The sequence below is a fragment of the Vulpes vulpes genome, chromosome 15, assembly GCF_048418805.1.
Source record: "Vulpes vulpes isolate BD-2025 chromosome 15, VulVul3, whole genome shotgun sequence".
NCBI classification, from domain to species: domain Eukaryota; kingdom Metazoa; phylum Chordata; class Mammalia; order Carnivora; family Canidae; genus Vulpes; species Vulpes vulpes.
In genome coordinates, this window is record NC_132794.1 from 111,385,110 (window position 1) to 111,411,112 (window position 26,003).

Below are 26,003 nucleotides of genomic sequence, written 5' to 3' on the forward strand. Positions count from 1 at the left end.
AGCCGCCCCCGGCCAGCTTTCCCGGGCCCCTCAAACATCTGCTAGCACAACAGTTGCTGCCTGTTTGGGGGTTTGCTCCGGGAGGCTTGCGGACTCAGTGTGTGGGCAGCTGTGATCAATCAAACCTCTGTTTCAGCATCCCGACCCCTCCTCACAAATGTCTCGCTTCTGTTTGAAGCACTGTTGAGAAATACAATTTGTTGCTCTTGCAAGCTGACCGGCTTGGGAGTTAAAGAGACAGCAAAGGCTGTGACACCCAGGGGCAAGGCGGCATTCCGTGGGTAATCTTTTTAACTGCTGCTTTTTTCTGAGATCTTTGCTCACACACATGTGATCTGTGTCTAAATGGCCATGCATAGCTCAGATCTCGCTGGGAGTCAACCAGTGCTTGGTAGTCAAGCCAGGTCTCAAAGAAGCAGTAACTAATCACGTCAGCAGAAGTCCTGCTGGTAAACAACTCATATGCTCAAGCTGGGCCTGCTCTCAATGGCACACATTGTCATTTTGCAAACGGAGGCTCCGGCTTCACATAAAACACCAGGCAGAAGGGGTCACGTGGGGAAAGCTGAGAGGGAGGTCAGCAGAATGCGGCCTGGGCAGGGGCGGGCACGACTGCCCCTCTGGGCTGCCTTCAAGCAGCTGCTCCGTGAGCTGAGTGGTTGCGATGACAATGAACGGGGCGGGGCTGCCCTTCCTGGGCTGGCTCCTGGCGGCATTTCTCCCACTGGGCACCCTCCTCTCTGCAACCACCCTCTCTCACTCAGGAGCCAGATGGCTGGGGCACCTGCAGCCTCGCTCGGCATCCCTGCCCACAAGCTGGGCATTGAGGTTTTAAGAAGACGTGAGCAAAGACAGGGAGTCTGAAATCAATTTGTAACCACGGACCCCCGGCGCCCCAGCCTCACCATGCGAGAGGGCCACTGCTGTCAGCGGCTGGACAGCTGTGCCCAGAGATGCAGCTGGGAAGAGGAAGGGCATCTGGTGGGCTCTTGGGACCATGTCTACCTAGCTCCGTGGGTGACAGGTGTGAGGCAAAATGCTCGCACACAGCCACCTCCTCTGGCGGCAGCGATTCTGACTGTCACCACTTCACAACCCTTGGCTCTGAGGAGCACGGGGCTCCCCACGGGCTGGGCTGAGCTGCAGGGCAGGCCTCCTTCTCATTTCAAAAAGATGAGGCAAGAAGACAGACAAGGAGAAGTAGTAAATGGCAAGGACAGAAACGGTGGGGGGTGGGGGAAACAGAACGAAAGAAATGGGCAAATATAGGAAACACGGAACCTTCTAATGCACGGAGGGTGCCTCCTGGGACCACCACTCTCTCTCCCAGGTCCACCTCTGGAGTCGTCTACAACAGGCTCACGTCTTCCCTCCAGGATGTGCAGCAGCAACGCTAACAGTAATTGTCAGCACTCGCTGTGCACCAGCCAGGGCACCAGGTCGTGTGTGTGTGTGTGTGTGTGTGTGTGTGTGTGTGTACAGACAGGCAAGGAGACACGCAGACATCTCCATAGATACAGATGGACCCATGCGTTCATGCATACACACATCCACACATCCAGACACAGATGCACACGTACATGTTATCACATCTCTCTCTCTCTCTCTCTCTCTCTCTCTCTCTCTCTCACACACACACACACACACACACACACACACAGTTTCCCTTATTCCTCCCGACAGTCCCAGGGCAGCAGCAACAGCAGCAGTGGTTGTGGTATTAGCTGCTGCACAGACATATGAAGCAGTCTGCCCAGGGCTGCCAGCCTCCCGCCGCTCATCTGGAGGTCTTCTGATTTGCCCATGTCCCCCAGCCCCCAAAAGCAGATCTACAAGTGAACATCATGTTCCAGGAGGAGGAGGGGCTAGGACGGACAAGGACGGAGGGGCTCTGAGTACCCCCTTGCTCCGGGTACCCCTGACTAACGGCCAGAGGAAAGCTCCGAGTGCTCATCCCCATGCCGGCAGGTGTGCTCTGAGCCCTGAAGGCCCCAGCCCCAGGCAGCGCCTCCAGGAAGCTGGGGTTTGTCACAACTCCCAGTCACTCCAAAGGTCTAACCGAAAAGGCACAAATCTCATACACCTGGTCCCAGATCTACACACACAAAGGGGCTCAGTCACAAAAATACTCAACTAGAACCTTCACCCCCTGCAAATAAGTGAATATTATAAACCAAGATCACAAGACCCATGAAAAAGAGTTCAAGATCCGGCTTGGGGAAACAGAGCCATGCTGAACCTGGGTGCAAGCCTCTCTGGCCACAGCTGTGCAGACCCTGCTCCCTCCCAGCAGTGACAAATACTGAGAAAGCCACAGCCCACAGAGGCTCGTATCTGGGGGCAGCAGTCCCACATCAGCTGTCACCTGACCGTGGACAGGTGTCTGTGTGCCAGTGATAGGCTCAGCTCATGGGATTCCCAGGCACAGGGTCCTACATGTTCCATGTGGATCGAGGGCTCTCTGCAAAGGCACTGGGGTTGCCTCAGGCCTAGCTTTCAAGGCTCCTGTAAAAGCAAGGTCCACTTTGTGAGGCCATGAACTATCCAGTGGGGGAGCCAGAGCAGGCAGGGTCCCGTGCAGAGAGGGCTGGCTGGGGCTCTAGAGGCATGGTCAAGGTGGTTTAAGGTCCATCCCCAGGGCTTGGGCCTCCCCCTCCTGGCATACACACTTCCCAGGGGCCCCGTCTTCACTTGTCCCGGACTCTGCCCTCCCGAGGCCTTGGCTAGAGAAAAGCAGGCACAATCAGGGCGGCCTCCCCAGGATTCTGGAGGTCTGCCTGGAGCCAATGAAGCAATCTACACATCTGGGCACAGCCCCACCGAGCAATATATTTTCAAACTGTTTCTACCCAAGTGAGGACGGGAAATGTCTCCACCGATGCCAATGCTGCTACTCCAACTGGTGGGCAGTAAAACAGAATAACATGTGTAAGTTGTTTTTATTACCTATCTAGCTTATTAGCTAATAAAATAAGCTCAACGTTAAAAATTTAACTGAAGCCATTTATCGTACCCAGAACTCGGGGCTCTGGGTTTCCCCTCAGGAAGTCACCTACATCTGTCACCTTTCCAGCCTCTTTACCTGCTTAAATTTCTCCAGAGAAGAAAAATCCCATTTGCACGTCCAACGTAAATGAACGTGTTTGATCCCTGTCTAGCTGGTAAAGCAAAAAATGTCCGTTATGCAGGAAAAGGAAAGGGACACTCCTGGAGCACTGATGGTAAGGTGGGACCTGGACAACAAGGTGCAGGAGGTAAGGTCTGCTCCTGGGTGAGCCCCAATGACATGGGGAAGGCGGAGCATGTCACGGGCTTGTCCTCCAGCTGCCCCAGGCCAGGACCCGGCTCTGGAGCAAAGGGCCACACAACCTGCACTCTGGGGCCAGGTATATGCTCAAGACTCAAGACACCTGCCCCTCCTGTGTGTGTGTGTGGGGGGGGGCGGGGGAGAACCACCAGGCTGGCAGGAGGACTGGAGAAGAGAAGGAACTGCCATCAACAGAAGTGGCATTTTTATTCTAAAGCAAAAGGAGGCCAGCTGGAAAAACAGCTCTGGGCGCTGAAGGAAGGTGGTCATGCCCACAAAAGAGCAGACACGTGAGCTTGCCTGCCCAGAAACGGCCACACACTGCACAAGCCGGGCCACGCGGGATCTGTCCCTTAACACCTTAACACCCAGCAGCGACCAATGCTTCCATAACAAAGTCAGCAAAGATGATGGTCAAATAGTGGCACGAAGGAGCTGAGGGCCCCCTAGACACAGAACAGAGAGACTGCATCCTACCCACCACACCCACCGTCCTTCCTGGGATGGGCCTCCCCAAGCCTCACTGTCATGCTCACAGCCTCAGGCCCCCTCAGTAAGAACCAATCACAGGTGGCAATCAGGCTCCGAGACTGTCCTGGAGACGGCGTACTCTCTCCACGTCCATCTCATTCAACTCAAGCCCCGAGCTCATTGTTAGCACAAGGCAGGGCTCCAAGCCACAGATGATAAGGGTGCAAGGGAGGCGGCCCATGGCTGGAGGCCTCACCTATGGTGAACAGCAACGATGATTACAAAGGTGGCAATCAAAATTTCTTGATGGTCTCGTGTTGTTGACAGTTTAATCAAATCAGTAAGTGCTTCTCCGCATCTCTTACCCTCTGAAACCATGACCCACAGTCCTGACCTCCAGATCAGCATAACCTGAGTGACACTGAGTCCTGGCCTGTGTTGCAGGGAGGGGTTCCTAGGACAGAGGCTCCAGTGAAGTGCTAGAAGGGGATCACCAGTGTTTGAGGACAATGGTCTCCCGCCCCCCAACACCATACCACTCACCATTTGTCTGCTCCTACACCACTAACACTGTGTTCACAGGGAAAGAGCATCTCTGATTTTAAACAGAGAAAAACAAATACTAAAGAAAAAAAACAAAAACAAAAACCTTGATTTCATCTTTCTTTGAATAGGATTTAAAAAATAAGGAATTTTAACCCACTCCTGGGCATTACTGAAACTGACACCCCACCTTTGTCTGGGATGTGCCAGGACCAGCAGAGGCTCCCGTAAGCACCCAGATGCCCCTGTGATGCCTCCCGCATGGCTGAGGCTCTTACCTGTGCCATCTTAGCAAGGTCCAGGGAAGGCCTCTGCTCCTGCACTTCTTCTGGGCGCCGCCGCTTAACGCCGACCTTCTTGTCATTAAGGACACACGGCTGGGAGCGGCTTCGGGACAGCCCGCTGGAGCGTCTGGCCAGCTCTGGCGTTGAGGCAGGTGTGCTGTTGGCTGAGGGTGGACAGTACTCCGCAAAGGAAAACTGCTCGTGGGAGCAGGACAGGGACCGCTGCATGTCGAGCCGGCCCCCGCCCACAGGGTTCGGGTCGGGGCTCCAGATGTCGCCCGCCTGTCCACAGGTGGCCGAGCCTGGCGCCCCTGAGCAGGGCTGACCTCCGAATCGATGGTGGAATCCCGCCTGGTCATAGGGTGAGGAGAGCACGTTGGCCCGGGAAGGGAGGCTGAAACTGGAGCTCCTCTGCATGGTGCTGAAGCCATTGGAATAGCGCTGGACGCTGCCCCCACTGTAACAGCGTCTCTTTTCTACGGGAGTCCAGACTTTGGAGCCCAAGGGCCTCCACGATGTCCGGCAGCTGGACATTTCATCGGAGAAGGACAGTGACCGGCACTGGCGCTTGCTGGGGGGCGCGGAGGGATTCCCGTTGTGGTCGCTGAGGCTGAGGTCTTTGATCAGGTTGGTCACTGCGCAGGCGGTGGCGGCCTCTCGGTGCCACAGAGCGCTATCCTGACACTTCTCGGGCAGGCACTCCCAGAGGCCGGTGCTCGGCTGCTCAATCTGAAGGGGGCATTTCCTGTCCAGGTCTCGCCATCTGTCATTTTCTGGTTCAGAAATGACAAAGAGAAAACAGGATTTGAGAAGGCCTTCATGCCAGCCCTCCATCTCCTCACCAAGAGCCCATTTTAAACAGGATTTCAGAGCCAGGAAGGCCCTTGAAAACCATGCGGTCCAAGATGGACGAGAAACGGAGGCTCAGAGCAGGGATGTGAATCCCACGGTGTTGACTGAGGCGCAGAGCGAGGCCCAAGATGCACATACTGCCCAGGCCTCCTGGCGCGGCTCCCTTTCCAACATTCCATACTGCCTCCCAGGGAAGTCCAACGACAGTTTCCACCCAAATGCTTCCCCATCTTATAGGTGGGAAACCAATCTGCCCCAGCCCTCCCCCGGCCTGCAGCAGCGGAGGCAGGATGTCTGTTACGTCCTCTCTCAGGGCTGAGGCCCAATGTCCCGGTAGGAGACCACCACCAAGGGGAATCCTCTGGGACTCGGGAGGGTCAAGGTCAAATGGGGCGGGCAAGGCCGCCAGGTTAGTTCATCCGAATTCCATCTCTAGAAAACTTGCTGACAACAGAAACTGGAAACTGTACTGATGTATGCCTCCTCCGCCAAAACGCTCAACATCATCATCATCGTGACCAGTGGCTGCCAATCATGGAGCACTTTCCTTGCCTTCACTTGGTTTCTCACTGAAATCGAGGACGCTGAAGTAGTTCAAATCTGTAAGGAGTTTGGGTTGGCCTGCACAGACGTAAGGGTACGACTTAAACTCACGTATTCAGGTCTCTACTCAAACACGTGAATAAATAAGCTAAGCCTACTAGGAAACGATGACTTTGTAGCCAGACCTTTATTTTAGTGAAATACTGAAGAACTATATTTGGTGTTTTTCTGCTAAAGAGTCACGCAGGGCGGGGGGCACCTGGTGGCTCAGCTGGTTAAGCGTCTGCCTTCAGCTCAGGTGGTGATCTCGGGAGTCCTGGGATCCAGCCCCATGTAGGACCCCCTTGCTCAGCGGGGAGCCCACTCGCCCTCCCCCTCTGCCCCTCGTGCTTGCACTCTCTAATAAATAAATTAAACCCTAAATAACGACAACAACAAAGTGATACGACTGACAGCAAAATGGTAAACAAAACGCCCTCCGGTCAGGGGCTGGCGACATAAATGAGCGGCAAGTAGGAACATGGAGCATGAAAACAGCACAGTTTCAAGGAATATTAATGATGCAGAGAAATGTTAATGATGTAATAATTCTAAGCCTAAAAACAGAATAGGAAAACCGTAGAGATAGCATGATTCCTACTTTGTAAAATGTGTATTATATGTGATGATTAAAAGAAGATAAACCAAACTGTTCCTGGCCAAATGGGAGAGAACTGGCTGATACACACACACTTTCTCTCTCTCTCTCTCTCTCTCTCTCTCTCTCTCTCTTCCTCCCCAGCTTTTTGTTTTGCTGCAGCTTCTCCATTTTCTGTAAGGACAAATGTATTTCCAAATGTGTGGGGGCTGTGGCCACCAAGCCCTATGCCAGGGTCAGGTCCTATGACCCCAGGCTCCACTGGCTTTGCTCCTTTGGTCTTCCAGGGAGTTCCCTTAGAATAACGCTGGCCACCAACTTCTCTTTTGGGACAAGGCATGGAGGCGTCAGGCGGGCCAGGAATGTGGATGACTGAGGAGGGAGCCAGCGGGCCCAGCCACAGAGCAGTGAGGCCCCAACATGGTGCCACAGTGACCCTGCTTACTAAGGACAGTCTCTGTCCCAGGCCTTGGGGAACCCATGAAATGAAAAAGAACTGATCCCACCCTCAGAAGATCTTTGCTGCCCTGGAACTGTCCCCAAATCCAGGGAAGTAATGAGAACGGGGGCCCGAAGATTCAGTCCCTCTCATCGGGCAGTGCCCTTCCTCCTCTGTGGCCATCTCGTGATCTCGGTGCTTCGTGACAGGACCCCTCAGGCTCCCTCATCCAGGCTCACCCACTCACTGCCCCCAGAGAACTTCCTGAGGCCCATGCCTGTCGTGCTCTGTCCCCACTGCAGCTGCCGTGGCCTCGCAGAAAGAACGCAAACCTTCTAGGCTGCCATCCAGACCCTCTACTCGGGACACAGAGGACTTCCTGTGACATCAGCAGTCAGACAAGAGGTAGGGAGAGTCCAAACCATCCCTCAAACAGCCCATAAAGCACACTCCTCCTCATTTGTCCTGAAGAGTCTTCTTTATAAAACGGAAGATTAATGAAGCAGCTGCAGGAGCGCACAGGAGGTGGGAGTTCTGTGTTTAGGGTGGCTATCAAATCCCCAGTGGGGACTGGGGTTGGACGGCTAACCCTAACGTGCTCCTGCACGCCTGCGGGGGCCACGCCACTGAAGGGTAAGCCTCTATGACTTTAACAGTAAGACTCCTTCGCTGTAGGGACCATTAAGAGTCAGTTCTCAACCAGGTCCACCAGTTCAACGCGAGAGCAATGTGTCTGCAGTGAATCGGCAGCTTCCGCAAAAACACCAGCTCCTTTACATCCTTACACCTTTGCAAAGGCCTGGACTGTTCTTCTCTTGCTTTATCCTTCCAGCGAGAGTCTCTTCCTCATCATTTAAGAGGCAAGTCAAACATCACCCTCTCTGTAGACATGCCTTTTCCACATTAGCCCACAGCTCTTTGCCTGACTTTCAATCTTATGGCTCAGATGTCACCTGAACCTAAATTATCCGTTTACAGGTCTGCTTCCACTGAGCCACAGCCCTCGAGCACAGACCCAGCATGGCCCCTCAGTGCCCAGCATGGAGCCTGGCACATAGCTGACCTTAGCCAGGGGTGGGTAGAGGAAGGAGTAGGTAATGCACAGATAAAAGCTGCAGGGCAGGCCCGGGGTGTTCATTTGGTCTCACTTGTCTTTTATCCTTGGCACCAGTAACCTTTCCTTGGCCAGGCAGATGCAACCTCGGGACTCTGCCTTCAACCTTCCCGCTTTACGGAGCCCATGGATAGTTACAGGTGAAGCAACCCAGGGTCTGGCTAGTGGTATGATGTCTAAGATACTCTGGAAACACAAAGCCTCATCCAACACTGAGTGCTGCTACTGTGTGCCCACACCAGCCAGGTGGCCACTTGGTCTGTCTGAGGGGCAGATAATATATTAATTGTTACTATCTTTATCGCTTGAAGAAGTACAATATAAGAAAAGTAAAAACAATCGAGGCTATGTTTAGCCCTCGTGTTTTCCCCCCTTTGCTCAGGGAACAGAAAGCGATTTGCTGGGTCAGGTCACCAGACAAAAGAAACAGGAATAGAAGCTACTTTTTAATGGCAAACAGCCTCGAACTTCTGGCCCTGACGTCACACGGGACAAAGGGCCACGGCAGGGCTCCGAGGAGAGGATACTGGACACCCCCGCCCCTCCATTCAATATCACTCTGCACAGACAGCTATGACTCTTTCAGAAGTGACAATGGCCATGGACCGGGGGAGTCCACTGAGCAGGGGTCACATGGGATGGTGGAAAGGGTGTGGATGTGGGTTTGAACCTCAGCTCTGCAAGTCACTTTAATTCCTCAGAGCCTCAGTTCTCTTGCCTATAAACCGAGGGTGACAGTAACGACCTCGCAGAGCTATTCTAAGAACCAAACAGTTGCTTGGGACAGGGCCTGTGAGGGCACAGCAGGCTCTGCCAGCAGCAGCACCACAACTAGGACGACAGTGTTGGACGATGTGCCTACAGCTGGGGCTCAGCTCTTCGATCACTAGGTACCACGCTTTGTGGGTCTGGCTGGAGTGGGAACCTGTACGCTCTACACCACAGTGTAGGCCACCTCAGTGTGGTTTTATTTAGGACCCTTGGGTTGGCAGGAACTACCTTTGGTTCAACTCAGCCCCTGACTCAGTATACAGAATCTCTAGGGGGAGGAATCTGCACTGAAATAAGCTCCTCGGGTTATTTTTGAGAACCACTCCTACAGGAGACACAGGGGCCTGGGTTCTCACACAACTTTGTCAGAGTGGCCGTTCACTCGGGCCATCTAGCCATACCCAGGACACTTCCTGAGGCTTGACATTCCACTTTCTATAAATTTGGATTCAGAGTATCATTAAAAGTTGTTGCTTTGGTATTTGTTTTGTTTCCAGCCAGTAACAAGAAGTAGAGCCTTAGAGAAGGCAACCTTTTACCCTTCAGGTACTTGGAAGGCCCTTTCTCACAGCAGGAGGTGGGGGCCCCAAGCTGCACAGCACTGGAAGCCAGGGGGGAGAGTCTGAGGCATCCCACCGACACCAGGCCTCTGGCGGATGAGGGCACCGGCCACACACGCTCCATGTAGTCCCTGCTCCTCTGAAGCTGCTCCATACGCAGTTGAGCCTATCTTCAAAGTCTGACATGGTTCACAGGAGGTGTGTGTGTGTAAGGTAAACACACCCAAGGCTCTACCTTGAGATGGGAGGACAAACCACACAAACTCACACAAAAGCATCAAACCACGTCGTTCTCTCACAGATGGCCTGACTAGATGACCTCGAGGGGCCTTTCAAAGCTGAGGCTTGATATCTGAGCTTGAAGCCTCTGGGGGGCACGGGAAAAGCCCAGATCCGCACCACCACCAGCCCCCACTCACAAGGCACTGGTCCTGCTACACCCTGACCACGGAGGGCAGAAGGTGGCTGGGTTTGCAGATCTAGGGCTCCAGGAAAGAAAACACTTGGAGGAGCACAAATAGCATCTGACTTCAAATGTTGTTTCCATTTCTACCCTTAAACTTGAAGGGAAATTCCCAGGGGCCCAGATTCTTAGGGGACTACAGCCTTCTTCGGTTCAAAAGCTAGAAGAGATTTACAGCCCTGGAAACGTGTATGCTGTGTTGTTACCGGCTGCCATATGGTGACAGAACCACAACAGAATGTGGTTTCTAGAAAAGGTTAAGCACCCTAAAGCACACACCCAAGAGGTTAGACTCTTGGGCCTGGGTAGCAAGTCTCCAGCCCCATCAAGACCAGCTGACTCATTCTTGGACTTCACACCTATCTACTCGTGCTGACGATGATTCTCTCTCCCCTACCTTGTGGGTTGGCTTGTGCTAACTTGGCCTTGGGGCTGCAAAGACTCTATGCTTGACTTTGGGGGTAGGAGCTCACTAACACTCTCAATGGGAAACTAGAAAGATATCTTTCAGAAGGCGGCTTTACTAAGCCATAGGGGGAAACCATGCAGGAGAATGACATTTGCTATCCCACAATGGGATCACGGATTTCTAAATGAACCTCTAGAGCCCCGGGCCCACTCAAGGGCCTCTTTTCTTGTGTCATCAGAATGGAGATTCAGTTCTAAGCTGTGTCAGGAAGAAAGGGTTCTTGGCTTTGCCTGACCAGGCCTTAGCCTCCGGTTATGCTCTCTCAACTATGATGAATCATAAAACGTCAGCTGTATCTTGGGTTCAAGGACAGTGACACAGGACACCAAGCTCCTTGGCCAAGGCACGAGGACAGTGGATTAGGATGGCTGGAGATAGCACTCCACCAGCCCCATCAAGGGAAGCAAGAAGCTCTAGAAGAAGCCTGAGTGGCTGGTAACCTTCAGAGTGGGAATCAGGGCCCTACCTTCACCAGCCAGGTAGGGGTGGCCCATGGCAGCTGCCACAGCTTCTGGGAAGCCTCTGTTCTTAAAAAAATGGGCTTGGTGGGATTCCCCAACAGACAGTGGAGAGGGGTAAAAAACACACCAGACTGAGCATTAGAAACAAGGGCGTCAGTCTCCCCATCTGCATAAGGCAAGGTGACCAACCCTAGCCTCCAGGAGCATTCAGAAATGTGGAGTGAGTCAGTCGTCCTAAAGGGACAGAAAGGTGAGATTTGCTTGCCTCTTCTGGCTTTCCCACCCTGGCTGTGAGTATATACAGAGCCTGGGAAACGGGCACTTGCTTGCGATTCATCTCTGAACCCATGCACACAGCAAAGCTGAGCACCATTACCAAGAGAAGAGAACTGGCAGCTGGGAGAACTATTCAGAAAACTGTTGATAAATGTGTATTAACTGTTAATGAACTAGCACCCCATTGGGATTCTTGTTGAGGCAGGGAGAGAGCACTAGCACACATCCCACACACACGACTCAACTGTGGGGCATCAAGGCACTCCCCATCTTACCGGTAGGGAACCTGAGCTTCCAAAGGGCGTCACGCCTCACCTAGGGACGCGCAGCCAGCAAACAGCACAGCCTGCAGTCCCAAGGCCACGCTTTGGCCGCGGGGCCAGGCTGCACAGAACCTGACCACTTTCTAGCTGGCAATGCACCGTGGTGGGTGGTACCCAAAGCCACTCTGGCGGTTGTCATTCCCTGTCCTCTGGCACTGTGGCCCCCTGACCCCCCACCCAAGGCTGGCCAGCCTAGGTGAGAAGGCAGCCTGGGAGGCTCCCTTTTCACTTGTCACCGTAAGCTGCTATCCTGTGCCAACTACACTTTGCACCTACTTCTCGTCTGTATTTTATTCCAGAAACACTTTTGGAAACTAATACACGGTGCAAGGAAACATTTAAAGCACTCTGTATGGACAAACCTTAAACTATTTTAGGGACTGAAAAATCACAAGTATACCCATGATAAATGAAAATAAATAAAAAGTAAATTCAAAGAAAAAAATCACACCTGCATGCCTGTATGTGGATATACTTTTAAAAACGAAAACAAGGCTCCCTTTGGCCAATTTCGATTCATAATCTCTTTCTCCAATGATCATATTCCAAAGGGCTACCCGTGAGAGACGGAAGTGGCAGCAGAGACCAGAAACTGCCGGAGCAGCTCAGGGGCTGCTGTGGCTGCCCCTTCTGTCTCGGTCAGGCGCTCGTTCCGAGAAATCTACAATGTCCCCCCTCCCAATGCCAGCTTTCTCACACAAGGTGCAATCACATCCCATTTTCAACAACAAATAATAGAGGAGTTAAAAGACCAAAAGCTATCAAATCTCAGAGTGAAATCTTCCAGTCCCGCACAGCTCAACACAGCCAACTGGTTTACCCTGTAGGAATTAATACAGAGCGTGCCCCCGGGAACAACCCTTTCATGTACAGGGTAGACTCTAACAGCCAAGTAATTAAACACAGAAAGTAAGGGCTTATAATTAAAATGCTGACAAACCTGAACCAGAGTGGCACAAGTAGCGCCGCTATAATATTTTTACAATTCCCTTTTATACATAATACATGATCCTTCTGCTCAAGTTTCTCTATGTTCTCTGCCTGTGAAATAATTTACATTAATAAATAATTTATTACCATAACTCCTAAAGTAATTATGGGTTTCCATGCAATTTTTTTTTTTTTTTTTTTAGCATATGAATTGTTTTGTTCTCTGTTCATTGACTTGTATTTACACGACTTTTCCTAGTGGCCCTTTTGCAATAATTGGTATTGCATTCGCTTTCTCACATATTATTTGATTTCCAGGTCTATCCTCGCCTGAGTGGTGAGGAAAATGAAATGTGTGGTGTCCATTGTCCCTGCGATACAGAACTCATTTAATGGGTACAATTAGCCAAGGGTGGTGAGTGGAGCGTGCTCTCACCCCACTTGCCCTCCTTCACCAAAAAAAAGATTAAACTAACACACGTGTGCCCCTGGGTCAGCATGAAAAAGTGTCTCCCACGGCGAGTGACAGAGGACCTGTGGGGAACCCCTGCCTCTCCCAGCACAGAGCGCTTCCATAAGGTGCAGCTAAGCCCTCTTAACCCGCTACAGATCGTGGCCGGCAGCAAGGGCTGCCCGCCTGCCAGGCCGGCTGACCAGTAGGCGGGCCACAGCCCTGAAGCTGCCACCTGACCAAGGCTTCCTGTGTTGAGAACACAGTAACCGGTCATGTACATGACTCTTCCCCAGAGAAGCCACTTGCAGAGGAAATTCCCGTTTGGCATAGAAAGTGTCCTCGGGATGGTATGGGAGGAGAGAAAGGAAACCAAGAGGCAAACACTGTCTCTGCTAGAAAGAGTCCTTTGGGGACTAGGCTGGGCTCACAACCTAATAAGGAGCACCGGGCCCTGGTGCAGAACAGGCCAGGACAGGCCAGGCAGTGGCCTGGTTCCACTCTGACCTGCTTCTGCCACTCACACCTCGTCCTGGCTTTGTTTTCTCGCCCACTTTGGGAAAGCTCAAAACTGCTTCTTTATATCAAGTTCCCAAACTTGGGGTGTGTGTGGAGGGGAGAAAGGTGGGGAGGGGCCCATCATCCAGCTCACAATAACATGAAGTACTTAAAAAGAACACACATTGTTGTGAGCACTTGATGACATGAGTAAGGCATTTTATCTAAGGGGAGGCGGGCCTACTCAAAAGGGTGGCTTTTTAAGAGGAAGCCAAGAGGCTGCTGCATTCCCCACCCTAAAGCACTTGCCTGGATTTTCTTAAGAATGCTCGGGAAACAAACTCACCCTGGCTTCTGACTAGGACCCTTGCAATGGGGGCTTGGGAGGGAAATGCCCTGAGCCACAGGACCAAGCTGTCCCCAGCAATCACTGATTGGGGCCAGAACATGGGTTCCATATCTCCAGGAGACAGACAGGGAGTTTGGTGATTATAGTAATAGGACATTTTGTCTTGGCTGAGTATTGTCTGGTCCTGGAAAGGCTCAAAACCCTCTTGAAAAGTCCAGCTGGACCCACACAGTGCCATTAAAAAAGCTGGCCTGCCTCAGACGAGACCTCGCTGCCTGGGATGCCCTTCTAGTTCACGACATGGGGTGGGGTGACAGCTCGATGCACAGGTTAAAATGGGCAGGAGCTTGGCAAGGCCTCTGAATGCTGACATTCCACCTAAGCAAGTGTCCAGAAAGGGGATAAAAGTGGGAGGGACTGAGCTGGCACCTCCTGTGTGCTGCTGTCTATTTATTTATTTATTTATTTATTTATTTATTTATTTATTTATTTTTATAATAAATTTATTTTTTATTGGTGTTCAATTTACCAACATACAGAATAACACCCAGTGCTCATCCCATCAAGTGCCCCCCTCACTGCTGTCTCTTTAAATCCCACCAAGAACTGCAATCTACAAGGGTGGGGGAGAACCAAGGCACAGGAAGATGGGCTGATCTGCCCTCACCTCAGAGGGCCTTAATCCACGGGGAATTCACTGTTCCCTGCTCTCTCGGCTCCACTAGTCAGAAACCCTCTTGAGGGCAGGGGCTTTCATACTCTATCTCTGTGCCAAGTGTCTGACACACAGTAGATCCCCAATAAATACCTACTAGAACAAGCCACTGAAATGAACCGTGGAGAATGGAACACCTTGGTAACACGCTTCAGATGGGCCAGGGTTTCCCCAAATCAAGGAGAGGCCGGCCAACACAAAGAGGAGCACGTGGGACAGAGAAGGCCCCACGGACCCCCACCTGGCCATTCCTCTGCTGCCTGGCAGTGCCCTGAAGCCAGCCCATATCAGGTACGCGTGGCCTTGAAATAAAGACCGACACCTCCACACCCAGGTTACCAGCCTGGCCCAGTTGAAAGCTAAAGTCCAGGCTGGGCTGAGGATCTGCGTGTGCCCAGGGGCCTCTCCCTGCTTCCTGGTGGGGCGAAGGCAGGCAGGTCTACCACAGTACAACAGAGTCCAGCCCGCGGAGCAGGCAATGAGGCAAGCTTCTGAGCCATACACCTAAGTCGCTGAGGGTTTGTTGAAAGCCGTTAACCACCAACGAGATGCTCAATCAAGCCCCATGTGGGGACAGGTTTCAGAAGTGTGTCACATGGGTAAACCAAGGCCAGGTGATCTCCTTGTTTCCATTTCCTCTGGGTGGCAGCATCAAGAGGACCACCTGGGGCTCTCCCACAGAGCTGTGGCTTGTGACTGAGAAGAAAACAATCTTCCTTCTCCCAACCGGGGTCCAACTGTGCCAAGGGAGCCTGGCGGGGAGTCACCTCACTAGGCCTTGGTTTCCCCATATGTGAACGGGGCCTCCCCACCCGCCCACACCAGAGTGGCTGCCGAGTCCTGGCGACCCCGCGAGGAAGGAGCCAGGTGCTCCCTATACATACCCAGCACCTCCTCCACCCTCATCACCCCATCTACAGGACAGAGTCTAAAGAAGACAAAGAAAACACTGTGCTCAGAGTCAAAGGCTGAGAAAAAAAGGCAGGACAACTTGACACGGTCCTGTGAAGACAGGCCTGGAATCCCAAGGCCTGCAGTGGTTCCCATCATGAAAGCTTTAACGCAAACATTACAGGAACTCATCCTACACAGTGTCCCCACCGGGGGCAGGAGTCATGGGGAGACGGCGAAAGGAGAGATTGTGCCCAATTATCTGGAGCACAGAAAAACCAATCTAATCAATACAGTCATCTCCTCTTAGCTCCTCCCCCTTATAAAAAACCAGTAATTCACACTTGCACGGGCACAGAAGACCACGACGACTGTGCTGGAAAGCATGTCAACAATCTTGAAGCAAGAGCCTTAAAAATGTTCCTGCCTTCTGGCCTCTCTATGCCACTGCTGGGAACTCCTAAGGAATAATCCAAAAGAGCAGACAAAAGACAAAGACTTAGACACTTAGTCACTGTTAATCATAGCAGCAAACAAAACAGCCATTCCACCCAACACACAAGAAACAGTTAAATCATTAAAAACGTGTTGATACACAACTCGGAATTACAGATTCATTAAACTGTGTGGAATAGTCAACTAGCGCACTGGGGAAATGATGGCAGTTAGGACTACTCAGTGAAATGAGAAAAAAGATTTTTTTTTTTTTGTACAAAATGTTATACAGTCGTATGTTCATCATAGACGAACTACAGCTATGTAAAAAATTCAAAAAACATAAAAACACACCAAAATATTAACAGGAGTTATCACTAGGCATTGGAGCTACCAGAGATTCTTATTTTATGCTTTACACTGTGGCACATTTTCTGAATTTATAAAAGTGAACGTGATTACCTTAGTAACCAGACAGAAAGTCTCAACATTATGGCTGGAGGGGACATTCGTGAGCCGTACCCCAGTGCCCACCCGCTCCCTCCGCCCCACGGCCCCGGTGCCACTCCAGCACCCCAGGACCGAAACGGTTCGAGCACAGAGGAGAGTCCCCACTGCTGTTCTTTGTGCCTGTGTCCAGAAAGGGCTGCCAGCGTCTCACCTGGAGGACTCAGGCCCTGATGGAAGGACTAGAGAAGGACTCTTCACAGCGACCTCGGTTACTCACCCATAATTCCACAAGAGAAAAGTGTCGGTCCTTGACTCATCTTCTTTGGCGTGTGCTGAAAACAACCAGAAAAGCTATTCACTCTTCAAGTCATAAGAAGCACGTTTGCACCTGATTCCTCGCTACAGTCACAATTAAAGGGGTAACTGCCTTTTGCCAACGTCAGATTAGGGAAAGGAGAAAAAAGTATTACAAGAGGCAACATCTGCCCACGATTAGACCTGGACTCCCTGTCCCAAGTCTCCAGTGAGTAATGGAGTCAATCAAGTTAATGGCTTCAAAAAACACACGAGGAAGCCCCACGACTTCTGACACTTGGGGATTTTTCCACGTGAACGAGGTGGAGGAGGGTGCAAGAGGAGGCATGATACACACACGGTTCACCAAGCTGGGCTGCAGAGAGGCCTCCCCACGGCCCGAGCTGGGAGAGGACGGGGCCTTGTGATGACAGGAAGAGCCCCCAGGGAGGAGCAGAGGCCCATCTGCCACCCTCAACTCCTTCCGTTCCCCTAAGACACCAGGAGAACAGCTCTTCTTCCTCTACACAGAAGCACCAGGTAAAGCTCAAGCGGGTGGCCCTCTGCTGTGCAAGCTGCTTCGCCGCTACGAGGAGGCCACTCAGGCACCCTCTCTGAACTGAAACAGAAACTCAAAGGTTATGTTTGGTCTCAGCGGCGAGCGATGGCTCTTGAACTCCTTGGCACTGTATTTCAATGGCTTCCCGTCCCGCCGTAAGCATTCCACATCTCCCCTCAAGCCCTGCATCTAGCCTCAGTGAACGCTATGGCCACTGGGAGAAAAACAGGCCAGTGGCACCTACAAGGGCCCCAAGACCAGGCCCAGTTCCATGGCTACACAGTAACCTGAGCACAGAACATTCCAGACTCCCCTGTGCTGGCTGAGGCATGGGTCTGTTCTGACCTGTGGTGAGGAGGAGACTGTGCCCACTGAGGCCCCAGGAAGGATGGTCTGCCACAAGTATTCCTAAGACTCCCTCCTTCCTTCCTTCCTTCCTTCCTTCATTTCCTTCCTTTCCTTCCTTCCTTTCCTTTCCTTCCTTCCTTCCTTCCTTCCTTGACCCACTCACGAGTACTGGTAATTATTCACATGCAGGCCGCACTAGGGGTTGAGCACGTGTCGGTGAAGGAAGCTCTCGGTCCCGGAGGAGTCAGCCTGTCCTACAGGACTCCCAACTTCTGAGAGGAGACCCAAATAACAGGGACACACAGGCATCCAGTCTGAGAAATGGGCGGGAACCCAGGCCCTGGCGCTTTAAGACCTGGAAGGAGGAGGGCGGGGCTGACTCGGAACACCTGGCCCACTCAGATAAAAGGGCGGCAAGTGCCCCAGCTCCCCCACCCCTGTCCCCAGCTCCCCAATTCAGAGACCTTTGCCCTCAGTCAGCTATGTGTTCATCCAATCAGGTTATTAAAGGTCCATCCTGCCTAGCCTGGGACACGGAGGGGAAGGTTGCCTGCCTCGGCCCTCGGGAAGCTCCCATTTCAGGGAGGACACAGTCATACAGACAAACCATTACACCAGAGAGTGTGGGACTGGAGAGGAGAGGACCCAGGCCCAGGGTGCTGGGGCGTGGGAGGCCAGGGCCGGCTTCCTGGGAGGGCACCGGAGCAGGTGCTCGAGGACCAGAAGTCTACAAGGAGCAATGGGGCCAGGGAAGCCATCTCTGGTACCCCCTCCTCGGTTTAAAACAATCCTTATATTTTCAGGACAGGCTGCCCTCCTGGATTCCACGATGACTTTAACCGTCCGACCCACAGTCATCCAGGGGGATATCTGGAAAGAGGTAAAGATGGTTGTATCTGCCTCTCTCCCAAATGACTTGGTTAACACAGCAAGATGCACACAGAAAGCCCACACCAAAGTCACCAAATGGACAGTCGGTGACAAAGGCTCAAGAGCCTTGCCTCCAGGCAGCACAGTCCACGGATGCCAGGCAGGCCCTGCTCCAACCAGGGGGAGGGTTCGGAGACAGAAGTCGGGCTGGGCCTATGCCAGGGGCCTTGCCTGCCCAGGGAGACAACTCCCGACAGCTCAGGAGCACCTTACTGGCAAAGCAAACACCCACTGGGGAACCAGAGCCCCCACCCCAGCCTTGGGTTGAGGGGGCAGGTGGCAAAGCAAGCCAAGGCTGGCAGCCCACAGAAACCCAAACCAGGACTGGGCCGGGCAAAGCAGAAGAGAGCAAGAACCCCGGAGCGGCCTGTCTGCTATGCTGGCACACAGACGCCACTGAGGAGAGGGTTGGGGTTTACAGACAACAGGAAGCAAGCCGGTGAGCCAGGCTGCTGACTGGTCAGGAGAGCACCACTCACTGGGCTTCTCCTTACACAAAGCTGGCGTGTTCCAGACAGAGGCGCACATTGGGGCCCTCCAGATCCGGGCCCTCCCAGGGACTGCTGACACCTGTGTGGGTGCCAGAGAGGCTGGGGTCTGGGCCTACAGAGGGAAGCCACTGGGCCGGACCACAGGGGCTCATGCACCCTTGCTCAGTCATTTGTTCGCTCAGCAAGGATTTACCCTTGCTGGCTGCAGACGGTTCATCTCCCGGGTAGAGAACACACACTTGGAACAAGAGTGCTTCTCACTGCCCCCGCGGCCCTGCTCAGAGCCAACCACCCTTCCTCCACAGCGGGGCCAAACCGGCCTCCTAACTGGTCCCCGGCCTGTACCCTGGGCCCACTGTCCATCCTCCGTCCAGAACCCACAGAGGCCAGCCGACATTGCTCTTCTGCTTACGACTCTCCGACGACTCCCCACGGCAACGAGAATGGAACCTGGCCACCCCTCTCCCCACAGCCACCAGGCCTGAAGGAGCCAAGCCGGGTGCAGGAGACAGGCACACCCGCTGCCACCTCAGGTCTCTCTGCAAAACCCCCTCGTGTCACTCCAGCCACCTTCCCTGACCATCCCAGCTGAAGGGCGCCCTCCCCACCCACGCTTTTCTCCACAAGGCCGTGCTGAGTGTTCACACCGCCTGCACTGGATCCTCGGCTGCTGTGCTTATTATTCTCTGCCCCTGAGAATGAAGCTTCTTAAGGCTGCCATCTTGTCCCAGCACAGAATAGGTGCCACGTGACTATCTGGTGACCGACAGCTATGGCCACCTGTCTGCCCAAGCTTGTCTTGCTCCTGCTGCCACTCACCCAGCAAATGCAGGGCCAGTGGAAACAGACTTTCACTGGGCAGAACTTGCCACCTCCCCAAATCACTGGGCTCATGCCAAGTTGAAACCTGGTGGAGAAGGGGAGAGAGCACCAGCTGGACAGTTGGGGGCCAGCGCCAGGCGGGCCCAGGCTCCTCGTGTGGCCTGACTCTGCACCCCAGGGAATAAGAGGGCGGTGATCACTCACACTCAGATCTCACAGCTTGATGGAACGCCTCCTCCACGTCCCCTGTTCTCAGTGAGCCCCATTCCTGCTCTCTCACCGAGCATGTGAAAGTGCATGACCCGGTGACACAGCAGCTCTTCTGCTATCAGCACTCGACGCTTGCACTGGGACTCGACTCGTCCCTCCATCACCACACAGTGTCTTGGCAGGACTATGCCTTCATCTCTGCTGACAAGAGATGGGCACAGGATGCCAGGGTGGCCAACCAGGCCCTCTCATTCTGAGGCTCTGAGTCCTAGACTGAGGAAGAACAGGGGCTGCTTTACCCAGCAGGGGCACGGGAACCTGCCATGAGCACTTGCTTCCAAAACCCTCCAAGCAGCCCTGTCCCTGCCCTTTCTGGGGCTTAATTCATCAGCTCTACCAACAGCTTCCCAGGACGTCAGGCCCAGGCATACCCTGACCACTGTCGGGTATCGCTGAGTCTAACATCAAGTTCCCTTCTGGGCTCCAGGTTGGCCAGGACCAATTTTAACCCCCAGTATGCCTAGTATATGATAAAATTCCTGCTGGTCTGTAGCATTCTGCAGCCAGACCTTCCCAACCTTCAAACCCTCTGCACCACTGCAAGAAGGATGACCTAGCCAATCATTACGTGGCCTGTTCCCAACAGGCCCTGGGGACGCCCGGCCTCAGAGTTCCTACGACCCGGCCTTGGCTGGTGTTTGCAGAGAACAGGACAAAGAGCACAGCTCCCGTTATGTTTCTCCACTGTGATGGTTCTGTTCTCAAACCTACCCCAGGACAGGGCCTGGTCTCTTTGAGAGTCCTCAGATCACAGAAGAAGGTTCTAGAACCAGATCCTCCACAAGGAAGGCAAAAGCTGGAAATCAAATTGGGGCTTCAGGGGCCATCTGTCTGACTAAAGAAAAAAGGCCTGATTTAAATAAAGACACGATTCAGGTCTTTACTCAATGAGCAACTAGGTTAGGGCAGAGCTCATCTCTGGCCATAACCATGCTTCTTCATGACTTTGTTCTGCAGATCACTGACTACGGCCATCACATCACTTTTTCCCCATAACAGCATTATGGGGAACCACAACGCGATACCGGCAAGCTCACACTTGTGCACATGAGCGGAACAGTACCCCAGCCTCTGAAAAGGAACACAGTGACACTGTGGCAGTGGAAAGCAGAAGCCAGAGCCATGCCAACAAGAAGAGAAGCCGAGCAGGGACGAGTGCCCCTGCATACAGGCTCTCAAAGATGCCAACAGAGATAGAGCGGCGGCCCTGGCTCCCCGGGCTTCAGGGTCAGCCAAGGCCCACGAGGGGCTTTGCTTGCTCAGGGAAAAGGCCTCGGACTGCCTTGGGCCTCTGTGCACCTCTGGGTTCTAACTTCAGGCCAGCCTGGGGCCGGGCCAGCCATCCTGCCTGGGGCTGCTGAGACCAAAGCCAACTCAGGGTTGGGGAGACCCTCAGCGCCGAGGCAGTGGAGTGCAAGGCCTGGCAGGGCCACAGACTCTCCTGACTGGCCAAATCACAGCCCTTGGCATGCTGATCTGACAAGAGCAAAGGCCTGCTCCCCAAACCAGTGTCGGCTGTTGTGGGAAGTATCTTGAGGTTGGGAAAAGCGAGGCAGCCTACAGCCATGCTCTACTGTCTCCCCTGGAACAGTCTCCAGACTTGACTCGAGGGCTGAGAAACTGGCTCAGGAGAGGAGGCAGGCCGGGCAGGGGAAGATGGGCACTCTGGGTACTCGGGCCCGGGAGAATGGGCCACGGCCTGAGTGTGGGCGTGCGGGAAGGGGCTGGGGAACACTGCTCCCGAGGTCAACCGTCTGGGCTGCCTTCCAGCGGCAGCAGCTAATGTTAGAACACGAGAAGGAAGAGCCCACTCCGCAGAGGAAAGCCACCAGCAGAGCAGGGGGGGCGGTGGCGGGGAAGGGGAACTAAGCACAGTCCTCACTGCTGCGTTGTGCAAGCTGGGCCAGCGCTGGGGCAGGGCGGGGGCCCTCGGCCCTCTCTCCCCAGGGCCAGGCGCCACCGGGAAAGGCAAAACGCTGAGCGCTTGTCAGTCCTTTTTTTCTGTTTTCATACATCTCTCTTGGGACCAAGACTGGTCACTTGTCACCAGCATTTCGTTTTTGGAAAAAGAACAAGAGGGCAGCCCTGGTGGCCCAGCAGTTTGGCGCTGCCTTCAGCCCAGGGCGTGATCCTGGAGACTGGGGATCGAGTCCCACGTCAGGCTCCCTGCATGGAGCCTGCTTCTCCCTCTGCCTGTGTCTCGGCCTGTCTCTCTCTCCCTCTCTCTCTCTCTCTCTCTCTGCCTCTCATGAATAAATAAAATCTTTTTAAAAAAGATAAAGAACAAGAGACCTCAGAGGCTGGGCGGGGGCAGGGGGAGGGTCTACAGGCCTCCTTGCCCAGAGCCTCCAAAGTCACCGGGTGGCCCCCGGGGTGACCTTCACCAACAGTACTAGACTTTCTCTCCCACTGCTGTGCCTCTGGAGCCTGTTTCCCTAATTCCAAAGTGCCCTGTGATTCATGTTTTCTTTTTCAATCTGAAGCCCACCCCCTCCCCTTTCTGTTATCTTCTTAGCCTGATTAGAAAACAAAAGAGAAATGCTTTTCCATGTTCCTGTTGTTATCTTGATGGTATTTACGAGAGGATGGTGTTGCCAGTTAAGGCGGCTGAAGCAAAGCCCCCATCCGCTTCCTCCCAACCTCGCCGGCAGGGAGAGCAAATTCTCCCCTCACTTTACCCTCCCTTCCGTCTCATGGACGTCAGCCTAGACTCGGATGATCCCCAGTCCTTCTCGGCTGCTCACTGTGCACGCTTGGCCTGGAAGCCGGCCTCCCTCGACTTTCCTTCCCCCACCAGGGCTAGGAGGCCACCCTTGTGTGCTCAGGCCCTATCTCCTCCAAGAGCAGCTCAGCTGAACTGGGGCCCACATGCCCGGGACCAGTTCCACAGCCAGCGTCGGCCGGGCCGACCTGAGACAGAACTTCGTTCCGCAGCTGCTGCTGAGGCCAACAGCACGGCTGGAAGCAGGCAGGGGCCCTCCCGTGGGACCTCTGGGTGGCCCTCACCCTGGAGATGGTTCCTTTCTGGTCAGAGCTACTCCAGATGTATTCTTCTGATTGCAGCAGGAACCCGCCCCCTGCCCCCTGCTCCCCGCCCCCGCAGGAGAAAGCGGAGCAGCCCCTCCCAGCATCCCGGCACCCTCAGCCCCTCAGCGTGAACCTGAGCAGCAGCCAGAGAGGAGCTGGGGTGGCCCCTGGGCGGCAGGAACCCACGTTCACTTGCTCCACGAACGTCCCTGAGCACCTACCACGTCCCAGGCCCTGGTTTCAGGCACTGGGCACTCAACAACAAGCAAAAGAAACAAAATTCCTTAACTTCATGAAGCTCACATTTCAGGGCAGTCATTCAACAAACAAGATTGAAACGTCAGAAAGTGACAGGCGCCAAGAGTGAAGAGAGATGGGGGAAGGGCAGAAAGTATGAGGGAGGGGGCGGTTCTGGCAGAGTTCAATTTTAAGCTGCATGAACAAAGAGAGGAAAGGAGTCCTGCCAAGGGGGAGTTTCCCAAGCCACAGAAGTGCAAAGGCCCTGGGGCAGGCTCCTACTTGACATGTTGAGCAAGGAGGCCAGCATGGCTTGAGCAGAGTGAAGGGGGCAGGGGAAGTGCAGAGAAAGCAGCATGGTCACAGAGAGTCAGCACAGGGGCCTTGTGCCTCCTGACGCTTGCTCGGCCTGAGGTGGGAAGCCAGCAGAAGGCCTGAGCAGAGGAGGGACCCACCACCTTGTAGTCCCTCTGGCTGCAGGGGGAGAACAGGCAAAGGGGCCAGAAGCAGGAGACCAGTACAACAAATTTCCAGACGAGAGAGGACAGTGGGTGGGACCAGCGTGGCAGCACTGGGGACAGAGAGAGGGCATCTATTTACAGGTATATACTCAGTGCAAACTGCAAAGGAAGACGCAATGGGCAGAGAGCTGACCCATCTTTGCTTGTGGAGGCCTGCCAGCCCAGTGGCGGGCACACTCACGCTCGTACATAAAGGCCTCGGGTCTCCACGGCTTTCACACACTCCTGCGAGGGGCTGGAGACCCAGCCTGGCCCGTCTGCTCTCAGCCGGGTGTGAGCTTGGGCAGGGAGCCCACGCGGGTGCTAGGGTGGGCCCTCAGGAGCGGCCGTGAAGGGCGCCAGGAGGGGGGCCAGACATCGTGACCTAGGATTGACTGTCCCTGCTGACCACCAAAGTGGTAGGGTCCTGGGGACTTAGCTAAGGCAAAACTCCTCCTCGGGTTTCTTTTCTTTCTTTTTTTTTTGGCCAGAGCGGGACCTCTTCCTGACCCTCGGCAGGGGAGCAGTCCCACTCACTTCTGAGGAGTAAAGAGGCTACTGTGTTCTCAGTCCGAGAAGGCCGAGCTGTCTGCCTCTCCGGCCCAGCCCGTCAGGCCTGTCCTGTCACAGGACAACCTTGGGAGAAGGCATCAGAGGGCAGCGGTCGCGGAGGCCCACCACCATGGCTGCCGACCACGCCTTGGTTCTCCATAGTCTCCCAGCCAAGACATTCCTGAGGCAGCAGCTCTCGCTCTGCACTGCCCTCTGGAAGCGCCTGATCTCGGCCCCCACTCTGGCACCACCTCCCTTAGGGAAACCACCTCCCCGTACCGGGTGGAGACCACGAGGAATGTCAGTCTCAGCCTGGCAGGGGCAGCAGAAGCCCGCTTGGTATTATTTACCAGGGTGCCGGCCTTCCCTCCTCATGCGCCGGAGGACCTCTGCCAGCTACTTCTCGCCAGCACTAAGCCAGGCTCCGGGTTACTTCGCCCCACTGCCCTGGCCTGCAACATCTCCCAGAGCTCTCTGCTCCTGGGCACTCTGGACTCAGTCCACTAAGTCTGCATGGTCAGTGCACAGTCCCACCTGGACATCAGGCCTCAAAAAAGGTCATCAGAGAAACGAGGCCCATAGGTCCTTACCAGCTCAGAGCTGAAGGTCCTGCATGCTACAGAGTCAGCTCCCTGGTTGTCGAGGCTTTTACTTAGGATCATCACCATGGTAAGGACCTCAGGCGCTGGGCTCCATCCCAGGGTGGGCACGAGCCATCTTCAGTCAGGCAGACTTGGGCAGAGGTGACCTCCTGGGCACTTCCCAGGTGACTGGCATCAACAGGAACAGCTCCCAACCGGCTGCTTACGCTTGGGGAAAGGTGCTTTCAGGAAACATCCAGGTGCGCTCAACTCCCTGGAAAGACAACAGAAAGACGGAGATTCAGGAGTTGGAAGACCGGGGCGCTGAGAGAACTGCCTGCGCACCCCCATGCTGGGGCCCTGCTCGGGAAAGGAACTACCTCCTGGCTAAAGGAGATGCTTTATGGCTACAAAGGTTCCCCTTCTCAGAGTCCCCTATCCTCGCCCCATGCCGGCCTTGGGGCACCCCTAAAGCCAACGCACTAATGGGTATAGCAATGGGTCTCCGTTCAGCCATGTGGCACCTTTAAGACCTATCTCAGGGTCTGGGTTGGTCACAATCTGCTATCCCCAGCGTGTACTAGAATCATGTGACATCTTACACCCAGCTCGCTTTACAGACAGGTTCAGTATATGCCCAAGGCTGAGAGTCAGACACGCACCAACCCCACAGCCAAAACTGAAGGGACCAGCCCCCAGGCAGCCTCAGTCAGCAAGGCGACTACTGTCCTCCACCCAGTTATGAACAGAAGCGACTGAAAGAACCAGAAGGGTCCATTTCAAGGCATGGATCTCCCATCCCTGGAAGTGCCCCGTTTCAACGATAATACATTTGCAACACTGGGGGCCTCTGTAGCTTTGTTCCCTTCCCCAGACTGAGCCGCACCAAGCAAGTCACGGCGCTCACAGGGCCTGCCCACACCACCCAGGGCTGCCAGCAGCGACGGGACCCTCATGCCGCCATCCTGCACCTCTTCCCACATCACCTCCCAAGCAAATGCTGAAAGAGCATAGCCCTTTGCTCAGATTTGAGAACTCGGCCTCTACGCGTTGATTTCTCCCGTTGATTTCTCCGATCCTACTTCCCCATCCCACCCCGCTGTGGTCACACCTTCAAAGAAAGTCACATGGATGCAAGGAACCTGAAGATCACCGTCACA

General features: G+C 54.1%; 1 protein-coding gene across 1 annotated transcript in view; it reads right to left on the minus strand.

The window, feature by feature from the left end:
* FAM53B (family with sequence similarity 53 member B) overlaps positions 1-24,993 on the minus strand; it is a 71,172-nt gene extending 46,179 nt beyond the window's left edge. Inside the window, exons 1-3 of the mRNA XM_026010694.2 lie at positions 24,853-24,993; positions 16,510-16,564; positions 4,600-5,378 (exon numbers count right to left, since the gene is read on the minus strand). Coding sequence (XP_025866479.1) covers positions 4,600-5,378; positions 16,510-16,564; positions 24,853-24,930 — 912 coding nt within the window. The 5' untranslated portion in view covers positions 24,931-24,993. The remainder of the gene's footprint in view (positions 1-4,599; positions 5,379-16,509; positions 16,565-24,852) is intronic.
* Between the last annotated feature and the right edge of the window lie 1,010 nt (positions 24,994-26,003).